This window comes from Ochlerotatus camptorhynchus, unplaced genomic scaffold, assembly GCF_037179485.1.
Source record: "Ochlerotatus camptorhynchus isolate MF236.1 unplaced genomic scaffold, CSIRO-AGI_Acam_v1.1 ptg000323l, whole genome shotgun sequence".
In the NCBI taxonomy this organism is placed as follows: domain Eukaryota; kingdom Metazoa; phylum Arthropoda; class Insecta; order Diptera; family Culicidae; genus Ochlerotatus; species Ochlerotatus camptorhynchus.
This window is the reverse complement of record NW_027040811.1, coordinates 1206178-1225232: the sequence shown is the minus strand read 5'-3', so window position 1 is coordinate 1225232 and position 19055 is coordinate 1206178. Positions and strand designations below refer to the sequence as shown.

The 19055-nt window shown below is 37.4% G+C and overlaps 1 protein-coding gene across 1 annotated transcript; it reads left to right on the top strand.

Moving 5' to 3' along the window:
- The first annotated feature begins 11706 nt into the window (after window positions 1-11706).
- LOC135707930 (uncharacterized) lies at window positions 11707-14763 on the top strand. Its single transcript, XM_065229853.1, has 2 exons — window positions 11707-14693; window positions 14747-14763. The coding sequence occupies exons 1-2, from the start codon at window positions 11792-11794 to the stop codon at window positions 14761-14763; spliced, it is 2919 nt and encodes a 972-aa protein (XP_065085925.1). The 5' UTR covers window positions 11707-11791.
- Window positions 14764-19055: the final 4292 nt, after the last annotated feature.

Here is a 19055-nt window from a genome sequence, read left to right as displayed (position 1 = left end):
CTGTTTTCTTGGATCTTAATCGTGCTTTTGAAACCATTTCTTGGCCCTTATTGTTAATATTAATCAAGCGCTTTGGATTTACGAGTACTGCATATAAACGGGGTGACTGTTTTTAATGATTTTCATGGGGAATAACCTTAGAGTGCCCCAGGGAAGTGTATTAGGGCTTCTGTTATTTATTATGTATATTAATGACTTGCGACGTGTTTTACGATTTTGCGACATTAATCTTTTTGCAGATGATCCTGTGTTATTCATTGCAGCTAAGGATTTAGATGATGCCGTTTTACACTAGAATGAAGATGTGCGTTCTCTTAGTAGATGGTTGAAGCATAAGCAGTTGAAATTGAATACAAGTAAAACTAAATTTATGGTAATTTCGTGGAATCGAGTAAATGAGAACGTCTCTGTTGTAATTGATGATAAAACTATTGATCGCGATCGGAAGATTAAATATCTTGGCGTGATTATTGATGACAAACTTAAGTTCAACTCTCACATTGACAATGCCATCAAGAAAATTGCCAAGAAGTATGGAATTCTGTGTCGACTGAAAAACGAATTAACTATTGCCAGTAAAATACAACTATACAAATCAATCATCTCTCCTCATCTAGACTTTTGCCCTTCCATTTTATTTCTGGCCAATGCAACACAAATATCGAGATTACAGCGCTTGCAGAATAAAAACAAAACAAGGTTGCAAAGACTCATTTCAGCTAAAACAATGTTTTTCTAAATTATGAAATAATTAGATGCCATGATCAAATTTTGAATTGGTAGGATACAAGAAGAGGTTGCAAAGAATGTGTTTGACATATTAAACCTGTTTATTTCACTTCATGAGAGTCACAATCAGCGATTTTTCACAAACTCACTCACTCACTCACTCACTCACTCAGCGATCAGCAAATCGCTGATTGTGACTCATAGAAAGCAAAATTTACAGGTTTTATGTTTCCAACGCATACTTTGTAACCTCTTCTTGTAAGTTACAAGTAAAACATGACATCATACCGTCTTTTGGTTTTATTATTCCGAAAAACATTATTTTAGTTGAAATGAGTCTTTGCAACCTTGAAACAAAAGCGTTTGATTTTGAGATGTAATAGATTCTCTTCCTCAACTTTGATGCTAAAGAGTGATACGGTCAAAATTTGGTCAAGGGAAAACGCGTGTAAATCGGTGAAATCGTTTATTAAAAAAATCAAATTAAATTTCTTTTTCAAGTTCAATTAGTATAAAATTCAGGAAAAATATTCAGTTAGGCTTCCGCTTTTTCAAATCCGAATTGCCGGGCCTTACGCTTGACCCCTGCCATCAGATTTTGTACAGCCACCTTGTCCACCTTCTTCGCCGCAGAAAGCCAGTTTGCCTTGAACTGCTGCTCGCCCTTAGCAGTTTTTTTGGTCTTCTTTAGGTTCCGCTTGACAATAGCCCAGTATTTCTCAATTGGGCGGAGCTCTGGCGTGTTGGGAGGGTTCTTGTCCTTGGGAACCACCTGCACGTTGTTGGCGGCGTACCACTCCATGGCCTTTTTACCGTAATGGCAAGATGCCAAATCCGGCCAAAACAGTACGGAACAACCGTGTTTCTTCAGGAAAGGCAGCAGACGTTTATTCAAACACTCTTTCACGTAAATTTCTTGGTTGACAGTCCCGGAAGCTATGAAAATGCTGCTTTTCAAGGCACAGGTACAGATGGCTTGCCAAACCAGATATTTCTTTGCGAACTTTGACAGTTTCATGTGCTTGAAAACATCTGCTACCTTTCCCCTTCCTTTTGCCGTATAAAACTCCTGTCCCGGAAGCTGCTTGTAGTCGGCTTTGACGTAGGTTTCGTCGTCCATTACCACGCAGTCAAACTTCGTCAGCATCGTCGTGTACAGCCTCCGGGATCGCGCTTTGGCCGTCGTATTTTGTTTATCATCGCGATTTGGAGTCACTACCTTCTTGTAAGTCGATAGTCCGGCTCGTTTTTTGGCTCGATGCACGGTTGTAGACGATACACCCAGCTTATTTGCGGCATCTCGGAGAGAGAGGTTAGGGTTTCGCTTGAAACTACCGGCAACTCTCTTTGTCGTCTCAGCGGCTTCCGGTTTTCGATTTTCCCCCGATCCAGACTTCCTGGCTGTTGACAAACGTTCCCCAAACACTTTAATTACATTTGTAACGGTTGATTTGGCAACTTTTAGCGATTTTGCCAACTTTGCGTGCGAGTAGCTCGGATTTTCGCGATGCGCGAGCAAAATTTTGATACGCTGCTCTTCTTGCTTGGACGGCATTTTGACAACTGAAGAGTGAATTCCAAAATCAAAATAGGAGCAACATTCTACACACACACACCTTCAAAATGAGGGGTGTTCAGGTTTTTTAAATGCAAAATTGAAAGAAATACGTCAAGTTGATATTGACCAAATTTTGACCGTATCACCCTTTAGACGCCTTACAATGGTTGTCGGTGAAGTAAAGAATTGTATGTTTGACTGTGGTGTTCATTTTTAAAGTAGTTAACGGATTGCTGCCTCGATATTTGTGTGATCGAATTGAAAGAGTAAGTGACTTTCATAGATGTAATACAAGAAACGGGATTGAAATAAGAACACATCATTTATTGACTTGTGCTTCACAAAATTATTTTAAAGGAATAAATGATTTCAACTCGATGCCTAGACATATCAAATGTTCACCAACACTTGCAGAATTTGCATTTCACACATTAAAACTGTGTATTGAACAGTTATCCAGTGATTTTCTTTTATGAAATTGACAAATTATGTATCTTGACAAAGCTATCTCTAACGCATGATTTTATATGGATAGCTGTCATAATGACTTTTTAATAATTACAGGGTGATTCGGAATAACTGTCCCTTTTAAAAATGGTCATAACGATTGAACGCTAGCGTGAATTTTTGATATCATTATATTCCAGATATTCTACATATATAACCTTCAACTAAGCATAGTTTATTTCAAACCTCTCTCCCTTTACCTTAATTATCAGCTACATTTGTCATGAAAATTAACCACAACTGGCACGCACGCTTTAGTTCCAGCACTTTTTGAGTCCTGGTGATGCGTTTAAGCTCTGATATTGAACGGATTTTCCAGGCATGGTTCCTTTGTACCTCTATAATGATGCAAAAATAAATGTTAAATTCTTTCGAAGAGATTTCAGTTTCTAAAAGATAACAAACGATTTTTTTAAAGATTTATGCCATTCTCCATTTCGACGTCAATGGCTGCTTGAAATCACAAACGAATGAAATTTCAAATCCTACTATCAGTACAAGCTGATATTTGTACACACTTAAAACAAAAATACTTGAACATATACCCCTTTTACCCATTGAGAATTGCATATTTGTGCAATCGGTGACAGTTATTCTGAATCACCCTGTATTGTAGCACTGCAGAAACTATTTTTATTCGCCACGATGGTGATGATGGATTTTTAATATTTGATTTAGTAGTAGTAGATTTAAAAAAAGGTAGTCTCCAAGTATATGAGCCAATGCAATTTTGAAGCTTATTTGTAAGTAGTAGTAAGTTTTCTAGCAAATTTCGGGGGTTCGGGAGCATACTTGACATTGCTGAAAATTACGATAGCATCAGATTGTGGGGCGTTAGCGGCGCCGGTGGTGTAGTGGTAAGCGTGATTACCTCCCACCCCAGCAGGCCTGGGTTCAATCCCAGTCGGCGCCGCCGGGATGTTCTGAGGCATAACATCTCTGATCATGTCTTCATGAGGTAAAGCCGTTGGTCCCCGGTTCATAAGTTGATGGGTCGATGGGTAGCGTCCAGGTGGGAGAATTGCCTCCCTGGCGTCGGTAACATTGGTGCTCAGCACAGAAAACAAGATCGACGGAAAACAAATCAAGGAGATTGCGGGGTTGCTAGTGTAAAAGGATGCTTTGTTGATTTTTCATTAGCTCTTGATCGCTTGTAATAGGGTATACGTCCCTAACCTCGGTCTAATATGCAGCCATAGATTACGTTTTTAATCATAACTCATCAATTAATTTACCTGCAAACGATATTCTACTGCTAAATGGTATGCTTAGATATGCTTATCATGTCGTTTGCTATCAGGAACCGCAAAAAGTTGAAAAACTTACTTTTTTTAAGACAAAAACTCACCAGGGAAATGTATGTAATATCGGTCTATTGTCCCCAAATTGGGTCTATTTATGGATGCAACTTCGTCCTATCCTGTTTGATTCTCAAAAAAAACGCTCTTGGTAACGTTTTCTTATGTATTTTTTTTTATCACTATCACTGTTAACTTAATACTCTTCATTCCTCAAAACATTTCTTAGAGAAAATTTTACGAAAACTACATTAAATCACTCAAGTTAAAAATTAAAAATTAAAAATTTCGCTTATCGTCTTTCGACCGCAGAATATCTAAATCAAAACATTGTGATGTTCATTATACAGATTTGGCAGAAAAAATCTCCCTTCCTGTTCGTTCCTTATCATCCAAATGCAAACCACATTGTTGACGTTACTCTTATTGCTTTATGCTGTCAAATGAATTTCATGGGCCAAAGTTAGGAACATAGAAAAGAAATGTGTCCCTAAAGTTGGGTCCATGATTTACTTGTGAAAACGTTGTTAAACAATTAAAATAAACATAAAATATTCAAACAGTAACTGTGAGTTTTACGTCTAGTGTGTATTATCAGGTAATTCCATTCAATAAATGCCATAATCAGGCCATTTGATGATCGTCAGTGCAACCTTCCCATCTTAACCTTAGAAGTCATGGCGGCTAAAAACTCCGAACAGAGTGATATTCTCAACCAGTTTTATTACTTACGAGAGCTGAAAATGTATTGAAATGTTGTGATATAAATTGATTTGTGTGTGGTACACATTTATCAATCATCAGTGATCAATATTTTCCTTATTTTTTGTGTAATATTCCTTAATTAATTATTTATTTGCGTGATAGGCCGAATGAAAGGACTAGACCCACATTACATACCGTAACCCTACGTATTATTATTTTAGGTGGACAAAAAGGCGAACTTTGAGGTGGACGCCTGAGCTTTTTCACATTTATATCACTGTGAAGCAGCTAATAACATATCACGCCACCGCCGAAAATATTTTGATCGGCGCACAGGTCTAGAGTTGGAACTGTTTCCAACCTGGAAAATAAACAAATTGGCTAATAGTAATAAGTACGATTGGCAAAACTTAACAGTGTGCCATCGTGTGTCCTACGTGCCGAAAAGTGTGCCATGCTGTGTTTCGGCACAGTGTGCAGAGTTGATTACCTCTTTTATTTTCTAAAACTTTGCCAAAGATTTATCTTGAATATGAAATATTTGAAAAAAAAACTACAAGGGACAGCCCAATGGGGTTGTACGAACAGTTAACGTAGGACTACGCTCACATATGTTAACTTTTTTGATCGAACGTTATTTAAAATTCCTGATATTATTATGAAATCCGTTGATTTCTTCCGACTTGTTTTCCGTTTATTACTAATAAAATTATTTTTCAGTTCATGTGTAATTATTCTTGTGTTAGAAAATATTTCAAACGAACTCTTTCTTTGAAAATTGTGGTGGCCTTGAAACGGACCGTTTCGATGGTTTCTGGAAATAGTTCAAGATCTCAGTAATGACTATAGCAACCATTATTCAAGGATGCTTATTTTTTTTAACCATCATTTGGTAGAATAATAAATTAATACATTCAAACAACATACTTCACAAGAGGAAAATTGAAAAACATTACAGAGTAAAAAACAACATGTACAACACAAAATCAAAAAGTCCACCCAAGCTGAAGAGCCCTTCTGACTAACCCCTGTATTAGCAATTGTAAACCGCATAACAAATCAAAATAAAGAAGAATTTTACTACTACTGACTCTGCTCATTACCGCTTCGGACGGCGTGTCACTAGGTCCTGCAGCAAGCAGGACCAATTCAGCGGCTAAAGGTGCATCACGGCGTGACCATGACAACCACAATAAGAATGAGACTTGGAAAATTATGTATGTAAAACCCCCTCCCCCCTAACAACAACCCTACCACCCCCCTTAACAACAATCTGAAAAGACAACTCTGTCTACGTAGTCAACGTAGTAAACAGCCCCTTATAAGTAAAAACATTTTTTCACACGCAGAGCCAAAATTTTCAAAAAAAAAATTGCTTATGTCTCCTCATACATTCGATGAATTACCAACAACTAACTGTAAAACATATCTGGTACCTCTATATATGCAATTAGATTAACATCCAAAGTCCATCCTTTTTTTCATATTTTGCACAAAAGAAACGTTCTGCCCCGCCCATTCATAATAATAAGTATAATAGTCAAAAATGCATGACAAACATCAATTTTGCGTGGTTCTACGTCAAACTGCGGTCGTGCCTAGGACACTACCCCTTTAATTTTTTTTTTATTATAATGAATAAACTACTCGCAGTTTTCAATGAGAACCAGCATAAGCTATTTACTAGGAAATGATGTCAATAAAATCTAGAAATTCAGTCAGATGAACATCTATTGTTCCGATTTCAAGTGGATCGGTAACAATATCCATTCTCGCACTCCAAGAGTCACGCCATCATCGTCCTTATCGCCGCCAAACATTTATTAATAAAGCACTCTGAAATTAATCGACGGTTGGCATTTTCCCTCTTAATGAAAATTACTCTTTAATTACATTTCATTTTCATATAGGTGCTCCAGCTACTAAAGTAACTTACCAGCCTTAATTGTTCTGATATATAGCTATGTGTGTTTACATTGTTCCTGCTTTGGCAATTCAGTATTTAAAACAGGTTTTCTAAACCTGCATGTCAGTATAACAAATGAAATCTTAAAACTGAAAGCCAAAACTAAAACATATCTAAGGCTTGTACTCGAAAATAATGCACCATTTTTATCCGTGTTTAACTTTTTTATCCGTGGGTAAAAATTGATGAAAATCTGGGTATAACTAGTTTGGAGTGAATTGTTTACATGTGCAAAATTTCATAACAATCGGTTCAGTGGTTATTGAGATGTCATCGAAACAAGAAGAAAATCGCCGGAGAATTTTGCGCGCCGTCATGGAAAATCCGACTGCGACCATGAGATGGATCGGAAGATAACTGGGAATCACCCATACAACTGCTTCTCGGGTGGTAAAATCGTTTAAGAAGTCCCAGATGACCGAGCGGCGGGCTGGAAGTGGATGAAAATCGAAGACAGCTGACCCTGTGAAGGCCCGGAAGGTGTTGGATTATTTCAAGCGTAATCCGAACCTTTCGATTCGCGTCGCGGCTCTGAAGGCAAAGTGTTTCGCCTGGTTCTTTCAGCAAACCATGAAACGAGCTGGGCTTCGTGTATTCAAGGTTCGGAAGGCACCGAACCGGCGTGATCAACAAAACACGGTGGCCAAATCCCACGCAAGGAAGCTGTATCGAGAGTGGTTAACGAAACTGATGCGATGTGTGTGGTTATGGATGACGAAACCTACATCAAGGCAGACGCAAAGCAGATACCGGGGCTGGAGTTCTACGTTGCCAAATCACGGTGTGATGTTCCGGAAGACATAAGGAAGAAGAAAGTGGACAAACTCGCCAAAAAATACTTGCTCTGGAAGGCCATATGCCAATGCGATAAACTGAGTAAACCGTACATCACAATGGGTACCATCAACAGCGAAATTTACTGCACCGAGTGCCTCCAGAAGCGTCTGTTGCCCTTCCTGCGGTTCCACGGAGACGAGACATTATTTTGGCTGGACCTGGCATCATGCCATTACGCGCGATCGACGTTGGATTGGTACAGAGACAATAACGTTGTTTTTGTACCAAAAACCGCCAACCCCGCAAATTCACCAGAGATTCGTTCGGTGGAAAGATTTTGGGCCATAATGACGGCCAAAGTTCGAAAATCGTCCAAAGTGTTTAAGAACGAGCTGGAGTTAAAGAAAGAATGGATGAAAGTGACCCAAAAGGTCGGCTCCACCATTGCACAAAATGTAATGGAAAGGAAATTCAATAAATTAATTATGCCAAAACATAATCCATGTGTCCATTAGTTCATTCCCTGAAAGTTTCAAAAAATCCGACTTAAAATAAATTTTTGGCGAACACTTTTGTCTGGTGCATTTTTTTCGAGTACAGGCCTTAATTGTAAAGGGAATTAATCATTGCAATTGAGGATTGGCAATCAATTCTAGATTTTTCGGCAGAAGTGAACCATGAAGGCAACTTCAAAATCAAATTCAGAGCTTTAGTCTGAATCCTTTAAGGTGTTTTTGTCCTGGTCTAACTTAAAACCTGATTAAATATTATTAGTTTATTCTTCGGGCAGAGTTTTGATTTCCGGAGCTTTAGGGGTTCAATGTCCTCCTGGTAGGTTCTACGAACCTCAAAAGATTTCTGTGAACTATAATAATTATATAAATTTCAATGGTGCTCTGCAAAAATTTCTTTAAACGTGAGAAATTTTTTGATGAAAATTAAATAACATTTGGAAAGTACTGTAGACTTTATGAAATATCTGAGAATTTCAGAAAAAAATGCCAAACTCAGAGACGTTCAAATAACATCAGGAAAGTTTGAAAACTTTCATCGAAATTCAACAAAATCAAGGAAAAACTTATGAACAGGGATTTGAATTTAAATGTAACTTCTATAAGCTGTCTCATCGGGTCATTGGTGGAACAACTCCCACTTAATGTCTTACAAAACAGGTATAATAGAGAAAATTTCTTGCGATATCTCTTTCTTTTTTATGCTTCCCTTATGAAATGTGATCAAGGGTATAAGCACGGGATGAAGGTTGTAAAAATGAAAGTTCGCCACCTAAAAAATAACGTGAGTTTGGCTCACACATGTTACATTGCCGTTTACCGGTATAAAAAGGGAGCAGTTTATGAAAATTGAGGTTCACAAATATCCAGAAAGATGTTAACACGAAATTCAAATAAAACTCGACAGTCAAAGTTGTGCGGGTGTGTGGATATTTGTAAACACCACAGAAAAAAAAGAAATTCATAAAAATTTGCAAATTAAATTATAATTAAATGGAAATTACCAGACGTTACCTCCATTTATGCTTTTAGATTACCTATGTAAGTCTATCCTACTTGGGAAATTATGCTATAGAACGGTTTATAAAATCCCGGATGTTTTGTTGATGGGGGCGGGGCATAGCAAGCCGTTCAATTGCATAATTCTCCAAGTAGGAGGGACTTACAATGTTATTCTCTTAGCATAAATAGAGGTACCGTCGAGTTTTTTGCAGTGCTAGGTACTGAAATTCGACAGTTAGCGTTGTAATGTTCTCTTCATTGGTTTTCTCTTTACATTGCTATAGCTAAGCGAAACAATTCAAGCTGAACTTTGCATTATGTCCTAAATAACATTGACCGATTCTCTTCGTCGACTTTCTCCTTGTATCCCTTCGGCCATGTAAATACATTTCCAGGTATGTTCAGCCAGTGGGCCTCATAGCCTAGTCAGTAAAGGCATGGTATTACTAAGCTGGAGGTGGCGGGTTCGATTCCCGGTGCTTGCTTGTGCTTGCCACACAATATACAAATTCATGCATTGGTATTGGCATCGAAAGTTCTCAATTAATAACTGTGGAAGTGTATTCAGAACACTAAGTTAAGAGCACGCAATAAGCTAATATGCACTAATCAATAAGCTTGAAATGCGAATAAGAAGAAGAAGAAGAAGGTTTTTTTCATAACACAGATCGATAAAAGAAGCTTTTATCTAGCATCTAATACGACAAACACAACAAGAAAGTTATTAACGAAAGAGTCGACGAAGAGAATCCATCAATATTATACTTAGGACATCATGCAATGTTTTAAGTTTGAATTATATATATTAAAGCCTATTTCCTGATTCTTTTCAAACTCTTTATTTGTTCCAAACTCAAAATAAACTACATTTCATTTTAACCTAGGTGCTTCAGTTACTACAGTAACTTACCAGCCTTAATTGTTATGATATATATCTAAGTATTTTCACATTGTTCCTGTCTTGGCAATTCAGTATTTTAATATTTTAAACAGGTTTTTTAAACTTGCATGTCAGTATAACAATTGATATCTTAAAACTAAAAACTAAAAGTAAATCTTATCTAAGTATAAAGAGAATTAATCGTTGCAATCCTCAATTGTTGCCTGAAATTATTAATTATTTTGTCGGACATTTGTTCTAAAGTCTCAACATTCGACATTCTATGCACTTCGGTAGTACTGTACCAGGGAGGCAACTTCAAAATCATCTTCAGAACTTAGTTCTGAATCCTTTGAAGTGATTTTTTCCTGGTAGTGCAACAACAAGACCATATTGGCACAGCGTAAAGCATAGCCGATCTAAAAACTTGTTTAAATATTAGAAGTTTATTCGTCAGGCAAAGTTTGGATTTCCTGTTTATAAGAGGATACAAACATTTTATATATTTGTTACATTTGGCTTGAATGCCCTCAATGTGATCTTTGGTCAAGCACTAATCCAAGATATTTCACTTGACATGACCAAGAATTTGTGACTATGTGACTACTATTAGGTTTCAAAAACGAAGCTCTAGGCTTATGTGGAAATATTATAAGTTGAGTTTTGGAAGCGTTGGGAGAAATCTTCCATTTTTGTAAATAAGAAGAGAAAATATCTAAACTTGTAAGGATGTAGGTACAACAAAAAAGAGCTGTGTTTGTTCACATCGACTGATACTGAGTGGTTGCGGTACAAGCACATATCGTCGATAATAGACAATTGTTGTGTATTAGAGAACGCTTGCGCAAAAAAAAACTAGGGTGGGAAACATATTCGAAACTCAAGTGTCATCAGCCAAATACATCCATAGACCATATAGGTCCACCGCTGTATAATTGGCAATGCATCTGTGTACTGAATGGGAATTGAATTCCCTTAGATTTTTTCGCAAATTTTCTCACACACACGTTTCTTACCGTTGATATGTGCTTACGTCTCAGTATGTTCAAAGTTTCTTACAAACAATTAAATTTACTGCAAGTCGCTAAACCGTAACTCAAAAAATTAATTTCATAATATTGAGTGGAAAAATAAACTTTTTCATTCAAAGTGTTTTTATGTTACTTCAAACGCGAAGTTTGCGATGTTCAGAGTTGGTTGGAAATGCGATCTAACATGAAACTTTAGTGTGATAATTTATTAGCTAGATAATGGTCTTTAGAAGAGGGTCGGTAGATAGTTCCGCTAGAGTACGGCAGTATGAAAATTGAATAGAAGTTGAAATGAGCGAAGGGCCATTAATGCGACAGTACAAAGTCAAACGCACACTCTTTGCCTAGCCGGTACGAAGTACGCGGAGATTTGAAGTATGTCTTCAAATCTACAGGCAAAAAGTGTGCGACTGCCTTTGCTCATTAATGTCTGCGGCTGTGGAATAGCCAAAGGCCCTTCGCTCATTTTCAACTTCTATTCAATTTTCATATTGCCGTACTCTAACGGAACTATCTACCTACTCTCTTCTAATGACCATTCTCTAGCTAATCAATTATCACACTAAAGCTTCATGTTAGATAGCATTTTCAACCAACTCTGAAACTTTGTCATGCCAAACACTGTCGAATGCTTTTCCTGTGTCTAAAAACTAAAAGATTGTGTTTTTTTTTAGGGAAAATAATGGAGCACACCAAGGATGTCAGTCACCGCTATGCATGGGGTGGCAATACTGGCAATCATGGCAACAAATACGAAGAAGATTTAGCATTTGCGCTGTTTGAGCGAGCATCTTTGCAGAAATCTGAATTCAAGCTGGCCTCAGAAATGAAGGACGCTGGAAAATTCGATGATGTGGTCATAATTTTCGAAGAACCGAAGGAAGTGTGGTTTTTCCAAGCCAAACACAAAGACAACTCAGATGGTACAATATCGTTCGACAATTTGTTTCCGAAGACGTGTAAAGGTAATAATGATTTTGCTATTATCAAGTACATACAGTCGTATTTAGACGTTATTCAAAAAGATGAGTTCAAGGAGTTGAAGATGCGATTTTTTATCTTAACCAATAAATCATTAGACGATAGCAATAGTCAGCTTAAAGAGTTGGTGGACATCGAGGACTGTGAACAAGGTGAAGTGAACCCAATAATGAAGTTTGCTGAATCGAACGATTGCTACAAAAGATTCAGACCAAAAAAGGATAAAATTGAAGATTTACTGAAGTTGATGAACACCGAACTAAATGCCATTAGGGATGCGATCATTGAACTCTTCAAAAGTGGAAAAGTTTCGGACATACTAATCAGCTACAAAACACCGTTGCAGAAGATCCTGGAAGTTTCAGATAAAAATCTAAAGCTCTCCGAGGACGGTGGTCTCACCCATGAATGGTTGCACAATGAGCTACTAAAGGGTATTGATGAGAGATTAATAGCAGAAAATACAACGATTAAAAATTTTATGAATGGTAAATCTAGGAACACCCAACTACCAGCCTATTTAAATGAAGATAGCGTGAGCAAGTTCTTTCAGCATTTAACTTTCTGTGTAAACCAACCAAGTGATCTTATAAAAACCATCGAGAATGATCTTCGCTCATGGATGAGAGATTGGATTCCACCGGACGATCTTGGAAAAGCACAATTAAAACTGCCTTTCTTTAAATTTAATGAATGTTTTAAAAATTGGATCAATTCTAATAGTTACAAGGATACAAAAAACAATAAGCCAGAAAAGAGTTACTTATCTTATAAAGAGGGACGCTCTTGTGTCGAAGAAATAACGGTAGAACTGAGTCGTAATTTTTCACAACGTAAATATATTGGAAGCTCGTACATAGAAAGAAAATTAATTGATGACAATCTTATTGTTAGCGACCATGATTTCATCAAACGATTGATAGACGACCCAGCAGAAAACAAATTTTCTCTCTTCATCGGAGAGCCTGGTATGGGAAAAACAACTATCCTCCAACACATTGCCTTCGAAGTTCAAAAGAAGTCCGATATTGATGTGTTCTTGATATATTTGAATAACTTAAAGGAAGTGCTCAAATCAGGCTGTGAAAATTTAGAAGCGGTTTTCAAAATTCTGCAATCGACTCTTTCAGAAGCAAGCCGGAAAATATTGAGAAACAATCTAGAAAGCAACGCAAATCGAACAGAATCGATAATCCTGTTTGATGGGTTCGATGAGATCACTTTTCATAACGAGGCAATCGCCGTATTTAGGCAATTATTGTCAAAGGAGAATATTCGAGTGATTGTTAGTGGTAGATATCATGTCAAAGATATTCTTGAAACAAAATTTAAAACAAGGGCAATCAGATTGATTCCATTTGAAAACGATGAACAAATTATGGTTTTGAAAAATTCATGGAAAGCTTCCGATGATTCAAGGGAATTTAAAATTTATTCAACTCAATTGCTCGAAAAATTCTACTCGGACATACAAAGCTTTGACTCTGAATTCTTTGGTACTCCACTTTTAATTCGATTGTTGGCGGAAGTATATTCTGATGATTTCCAACAATATTTAAATACCGTTCCAGATAAACGTGCACCAGATATTTTCCCGAAAGAAAAATTTAATGTTGTCTCATTGTTTAAAAAGTTTGTAGAATTTTCGTTTCAAATCAAATGGAAGAAAAAAAGAGATCAAGATGCTTACCGAAATATCGACATGTCAAGTGATGACGAAGAGCGCCGGCAGTTGAAATACTTTACTATTGAGCATCAAATAGCTGCTTGGCACGAGATTTTTGCGGATAAACATAAGGAAATAATCGCATCGGGTAAACACGAAAAACGTTACAACGAACTTCAAACCCGAATCAAACAGGGAAACGAGCACTCTCCTCTATTTAATATTTCCGAAGGCAAGCTTAGATTCGTACACCGATCCTATGCCGAATTTTTCGTTGCAACGTATATATATAGTCATATCCAAAAATGCAAAGCAATTTTGGACGAAGTACTTGTTTATCATAAAACAGTTCGAAGATTTTTCTTTATGCTAACTGAAGAACAGTTTTCAGAACAATCAGAGCAAATGATTGCTCTGAGCGATATTTGTAAAGAAAAACCTGAGGTTGCATTCTGGGCATGTAAAGCAAATGTTGTAAAAGTAGTGAAGGGGTTACTTCAAAAGAATGATTACAAAACTAAAACATACAAAGAATACGGATCGTTATTGCACACTGCGTCGCGTGCTGGTCATTATGAGATGGTTTTATTTCTACTTGATTATGGCATAGATGTGAATTTGATGGCCGTGGTTAAAGAATTAAACTTTGATGCATGCTCCAATAAAAGTCCGCTGCACATGGCTAGTGAGATGGGTCATCTAGAAATTGCTAAACTTCTCCTCGATCGATCTGCCAACGTGGATCATCAGGATGAAGATAATAAAACACCTCTCCACTATGCAAGTGAACTGGGGCATCTAGAAATTGTTGAACTTCTCCTCGATCGATCTGCCAAGGTGGATCATCAGGATGAAGATAATATAACACCTCTCCACTATGCAAGTAGAAATGGGCATCTAGAAATTGTTAAACTTCTCCTCGATCGATCTGCCAAGGTGGATCATCAGGATGAAGATAATAAAACACCTCTCCACTATGCAAGTGAATGGGGGCGTTTAGAAACTGTTAAACTTCTCCTCGATCGATCTGCCAAGGTGGATCATCAGGATGAAGATAATAAAACACCTCTCCACCATGCAAGTAAATGGGGGCGTTTAGAAATTGTTAAACTTCTCCTCGATCGATCTGCCAAGGTGGATCATCAGGATGAAGATAATACAACACCTCTCCACTATGCAAGTAGAAATGGGCATCTAGAAATTGTTAAACTTCTCCTCGATCGATCTGCCAAGGTGGATCATCAGGATGCAGATAATAAAACACCTCTCCACTATGCAAGTAAATGGGGGCGTTCAAAAACTGTTAAACTTCTCCTCGATCGATCTGCCAAGGTGGATCATCAGGATATAGATAATAAAACACCTCTCCACTATGCAAGTGAATGTGGGTGTTTAGAAATTGTTGAACTTCTCCTCGATCGATCTGCCAACGTTGATCATCAGGATAAATTTAATAGAACACCTCTCCACTATGCAATTCAAATGAGGCATCTAGATATTGTTAAACTTCTCCTCGATCGATCTGCCAACGTTGATCATCGGGATTTTTTTAATAATACACCTCTCCACTATGCAAGTAAATGGGGGTATCTAGAAATTGTTGAACTTCTCCTCGATCGATCTGCCAAGGTGGATCATCAGGATGAAGATAATAAAACACCTCTCCACTATGCAAGTCAATGGGGGCGTTTAGAAACTGTTAAACTTCTCCTCGATCGATCTGCCAACGTTGATCATCGGGATAAATTTAATACAACACCTCTCCACTATGCAAGTCAAATGAAGCATCTAGAAATTGTTAAACTTCTCCTCGATCGATCTGCCAACGTTGATCATCAGGATGAAGCAAAATGAACACCTCTCCACTATGCAATTCAAATGAGGCATCTAGATATTGTTAAACTTCTCCTCGATCGATCTGCCTACGTGTAGGACGTGCCAGGATATATATAATAAAACACCTCTATACTATGCAACTAAAATGAACAAAAAATTGTTAAACCTCTCCGCGATCGATCTGCCAACGATCATTGTGGATCATCTGGATAAAAATAATAAAACAGGTGTAGGTGCAGGTGAAAATGGGCATCTAGCAATGGTTAAACTTTATCAGAATGACGAATAAAGAACACCTCTCAACTGTGAAAGTGGCTGTTGGTCGCCACAATATATTCATGATTTTTATGAACTGCATTGGAGCATGGTTAATAACGATGGTATTAAACGGGAGCATTCAGAAATAGCAAAACTTCTCCTCAATCGATCTTCCAAAATAGATGCACAAGATTCATCCGGATCGACACCCATTCACTACGCAGCTCAAGACAACGCCAATAATCTCTTGAGTATAAAAAACCGTATAAAATTCGCATAAAGCCGTGAAAAGTTTTTCTGTTCGCACGAATTTAACATTCAATTTCATGGTGATTCGATATGGCTGTATTGTAAGGGCATGCGGTATATCGAGTTATACCGTGTATTTCGCTTCGATTCGGAATTTAACGGAATTTTTGTCAGAAAATTTCGAGATCATACATTTTCATGTTAAAGGAATTTCATTTAAATACAGTGAAATAAAAGAAAAACAAATTTATCAAACTCATATTTCACCTTTTCAAAATAACCAACGAACAAACAAAAAATAGTCACAAACCTATCCAATAAAATCAACCTCTAGAGGTTTTTAGGGCCTGATTAGGAGTAAAATCCACACGTACTCTTAGCCCGTCAACGAGAAGCATTCGCGAGGTATCTTGACAGCTCTAATCAATACCCACATTCAGCTCAGCTCGCCAACGAGAAGAATACGCAAGGTATCTATGAAGATCTCCTTCCAGTCTCTCGGTAGACGAGTTTTGGAGCAGACAGAAGCCACTCCCAACCAGCCAACAAGAAGCATGCCTTTCAAAAAGTGAAGTCCATTCACTACCCTTGCTCTGTTATAACTGGAATAACTGCACATCGAAATATCCAATTTGAAACTAATCCAATATTTTCATTGAACTAAAATTTAAACTGTATGCAAAAGCTGCCGCCAGGCAGGCAAATTCTAAAATACTTTGCTATCCTATACGGATGAAGAGGAAAATGGTGGGGTTGTGGAAGAGAACGAAATTACATTTTTCCGCTCTCATACGCTCTCAACATCACGCGTGATATTGGAACAAAATATTATGCTTGATGATGATTTTACAACCTCCTTCACAACGTGCAAAATATCAAGCTGAAAGTTGACTCGACACTAAAATGATGCCGTTGCACATCGTTTTCTTAGAAAGAGAAAGTATAGTTTGCTATCTCTTTTCACTCTTCACCGACGTTATGGAAGCTTCGGTTGCGTTCGGGTGTAAAGCAATAATCATGAAACTCAATCTCTCCTCAGATTTGCAGCTGGTGAGTTTTGTTAGCTTGACGGCGAATGAGAACCGAGACGGCTAATACATAGGTGTAACAGTCGGAAGAAGTGTTAGTTTGTTTACTTAAATGAACCATGCCCATTTTGTTATGGCATGTTTGCTATACGAAATGCGCCTCGTATTTATTAGCGAATTTCACATCAAAGATTGATTAATTGAGTAGGAAATCAGTTTGGCACGGCATTTGTGACCAGCATACACCTTCCGGTAGTATGAAACAGGTCAAAAACTGTTCAAATCCGCAGATAAAATTTTTGTTTTGAATTTCTGTATAGCAAAATAGTGAACTTTTCGTGAACATTAACGGCAAAGAACTCACCAACACTGGGAGACTGTGAGTTCCTGCCCACCTGTTCATTTTCCATCGTGAATGAGAACGACCCACATTTGAGTTTAGTTCACTCATAATCGCCAAAAGTGCAGGAACTCAGCGATGAGTAAATTTGTCTCATGGTTTCCTGTGGAAAACCTAAAAAATCTGTCGGAAAATCAGGAAATTGACGAAAAATTCATTCAGTCTCGAAATAGTACCAATAGACTGAGTGAATCCAATCTTTACTTTTCTCAAATTAGACCTGTGCGCCGATCAAAAAAATTTCGGCGGCGGCGTGATATGTTATTTTCTGCCGGCGGCGGCGGCGTGGCGGCGTCACGCCGTTTGCTTTCGGCGGCGGCGGCGTGGCGGCGTGGGTCGGCGTGGGTCAGCGTGGGTCGGCGTGAGTTTATTTTTAATGATTTAGAAAAAAAACTTTTCATGCCAATCGCACATGTACAAAAAAATTTCAGATTACTCAAAATCGTTAAAACGTAGGTCACTCATAGTGTGAATAAATTTTGCGACACTTTCTCGCGGAAATCTTCTTGAATATGGGGAAAATTTAAGAAAATTGTACACAGATTTTAAGTTCACTAGTGGAAAGACTAAAACCATATTCAGTTTTCCTCATATCCGAGAAGTTTTCCTCTGAAAAGCGTCAGAAAATTGACTCATTCTATGAGTGACCTACGTTTTCGCAAATATGAGTAACCGGTACTCAAATATGAGTAACTCTTACTTAATTTCGAGTCGTTCTCAATTTTGAGACATTCTCAACGTATGCCAAGTGCTTATTAAAATTGCAGGGGGTGGAGTCGTATGGCAACGTGTTACAACCCTTTTATTAAGTATAAGAAAAGGTAGAGGTGGATAGTACACTCAGGTGTTTTTTTACACGGGGGATACGCACCGTGTAAAAAAAACCGTGTAAAGAAAAACCTACTAGATTTTGGTTTTTCACATGCTTAAATGTTTTTAAAAAATCGGATTTTGATGCCATTTGTAATTATAGCATGCTATGATCCAAACAGGCATATTTTAAAAATTTCTGTATTTACACCAAAAATTGTGACCATGCAAAAAAAGACTTCAGTGTATTGAAAAGCAATCTTTTGCATTACGTTACAATTTAATGGACCCCAGGATTTTTTTTTTTTTCATTTATTGAGCATTACACGTTTTTAATATGCACAGCAAAAAATAAATTTTAATATTACATCCAAGAGGATGCACTTCAATCATGTCGAAAACCACATGTAATTGTTGTGGCCATAACAATAAACAAATGCAGTAAAAGCAGCGTAATGTCAGTTCATGCACTGTATTAATGATAATTTTGTCCTTTTTAGCGAGGAATATTACACCATATTTTCGACACGATTGAAGTGCATCCACTTTGATGTGATATTAAAATTATTTTTTTGCTGTGTGTTGATAGCGATAAATGATGTGCTAATATTACTCTGATACATATTTGAATGTACGCGCATTATAGTAATAAAACTTTTTGTTTATGTATTTGAAGATAATGTCTTTCGGATATACGTAGAATTCTGCACAACTTGGCCTGTAAGACATTAAAAATTTCAGCGTGTTGTTTATATTATAGATACTATAGATTCCATAGATAAGCGGAGGCAAAGTATAATTTAGCCAAATGAGCTGTCAGTTAGTGTAGCCAAACGAGAATGACGTCATCATGGTGTTGTTT

Excerpts from the sequence above, each read along its gene's own strand:
- LOC135707930 (XM_065229853.1), top strand. The coding sequence starts at position 11,792 with ATGAAGGACGCTGGAAAATTCGATGATGTGGTCATAATTTTCGAAGAA.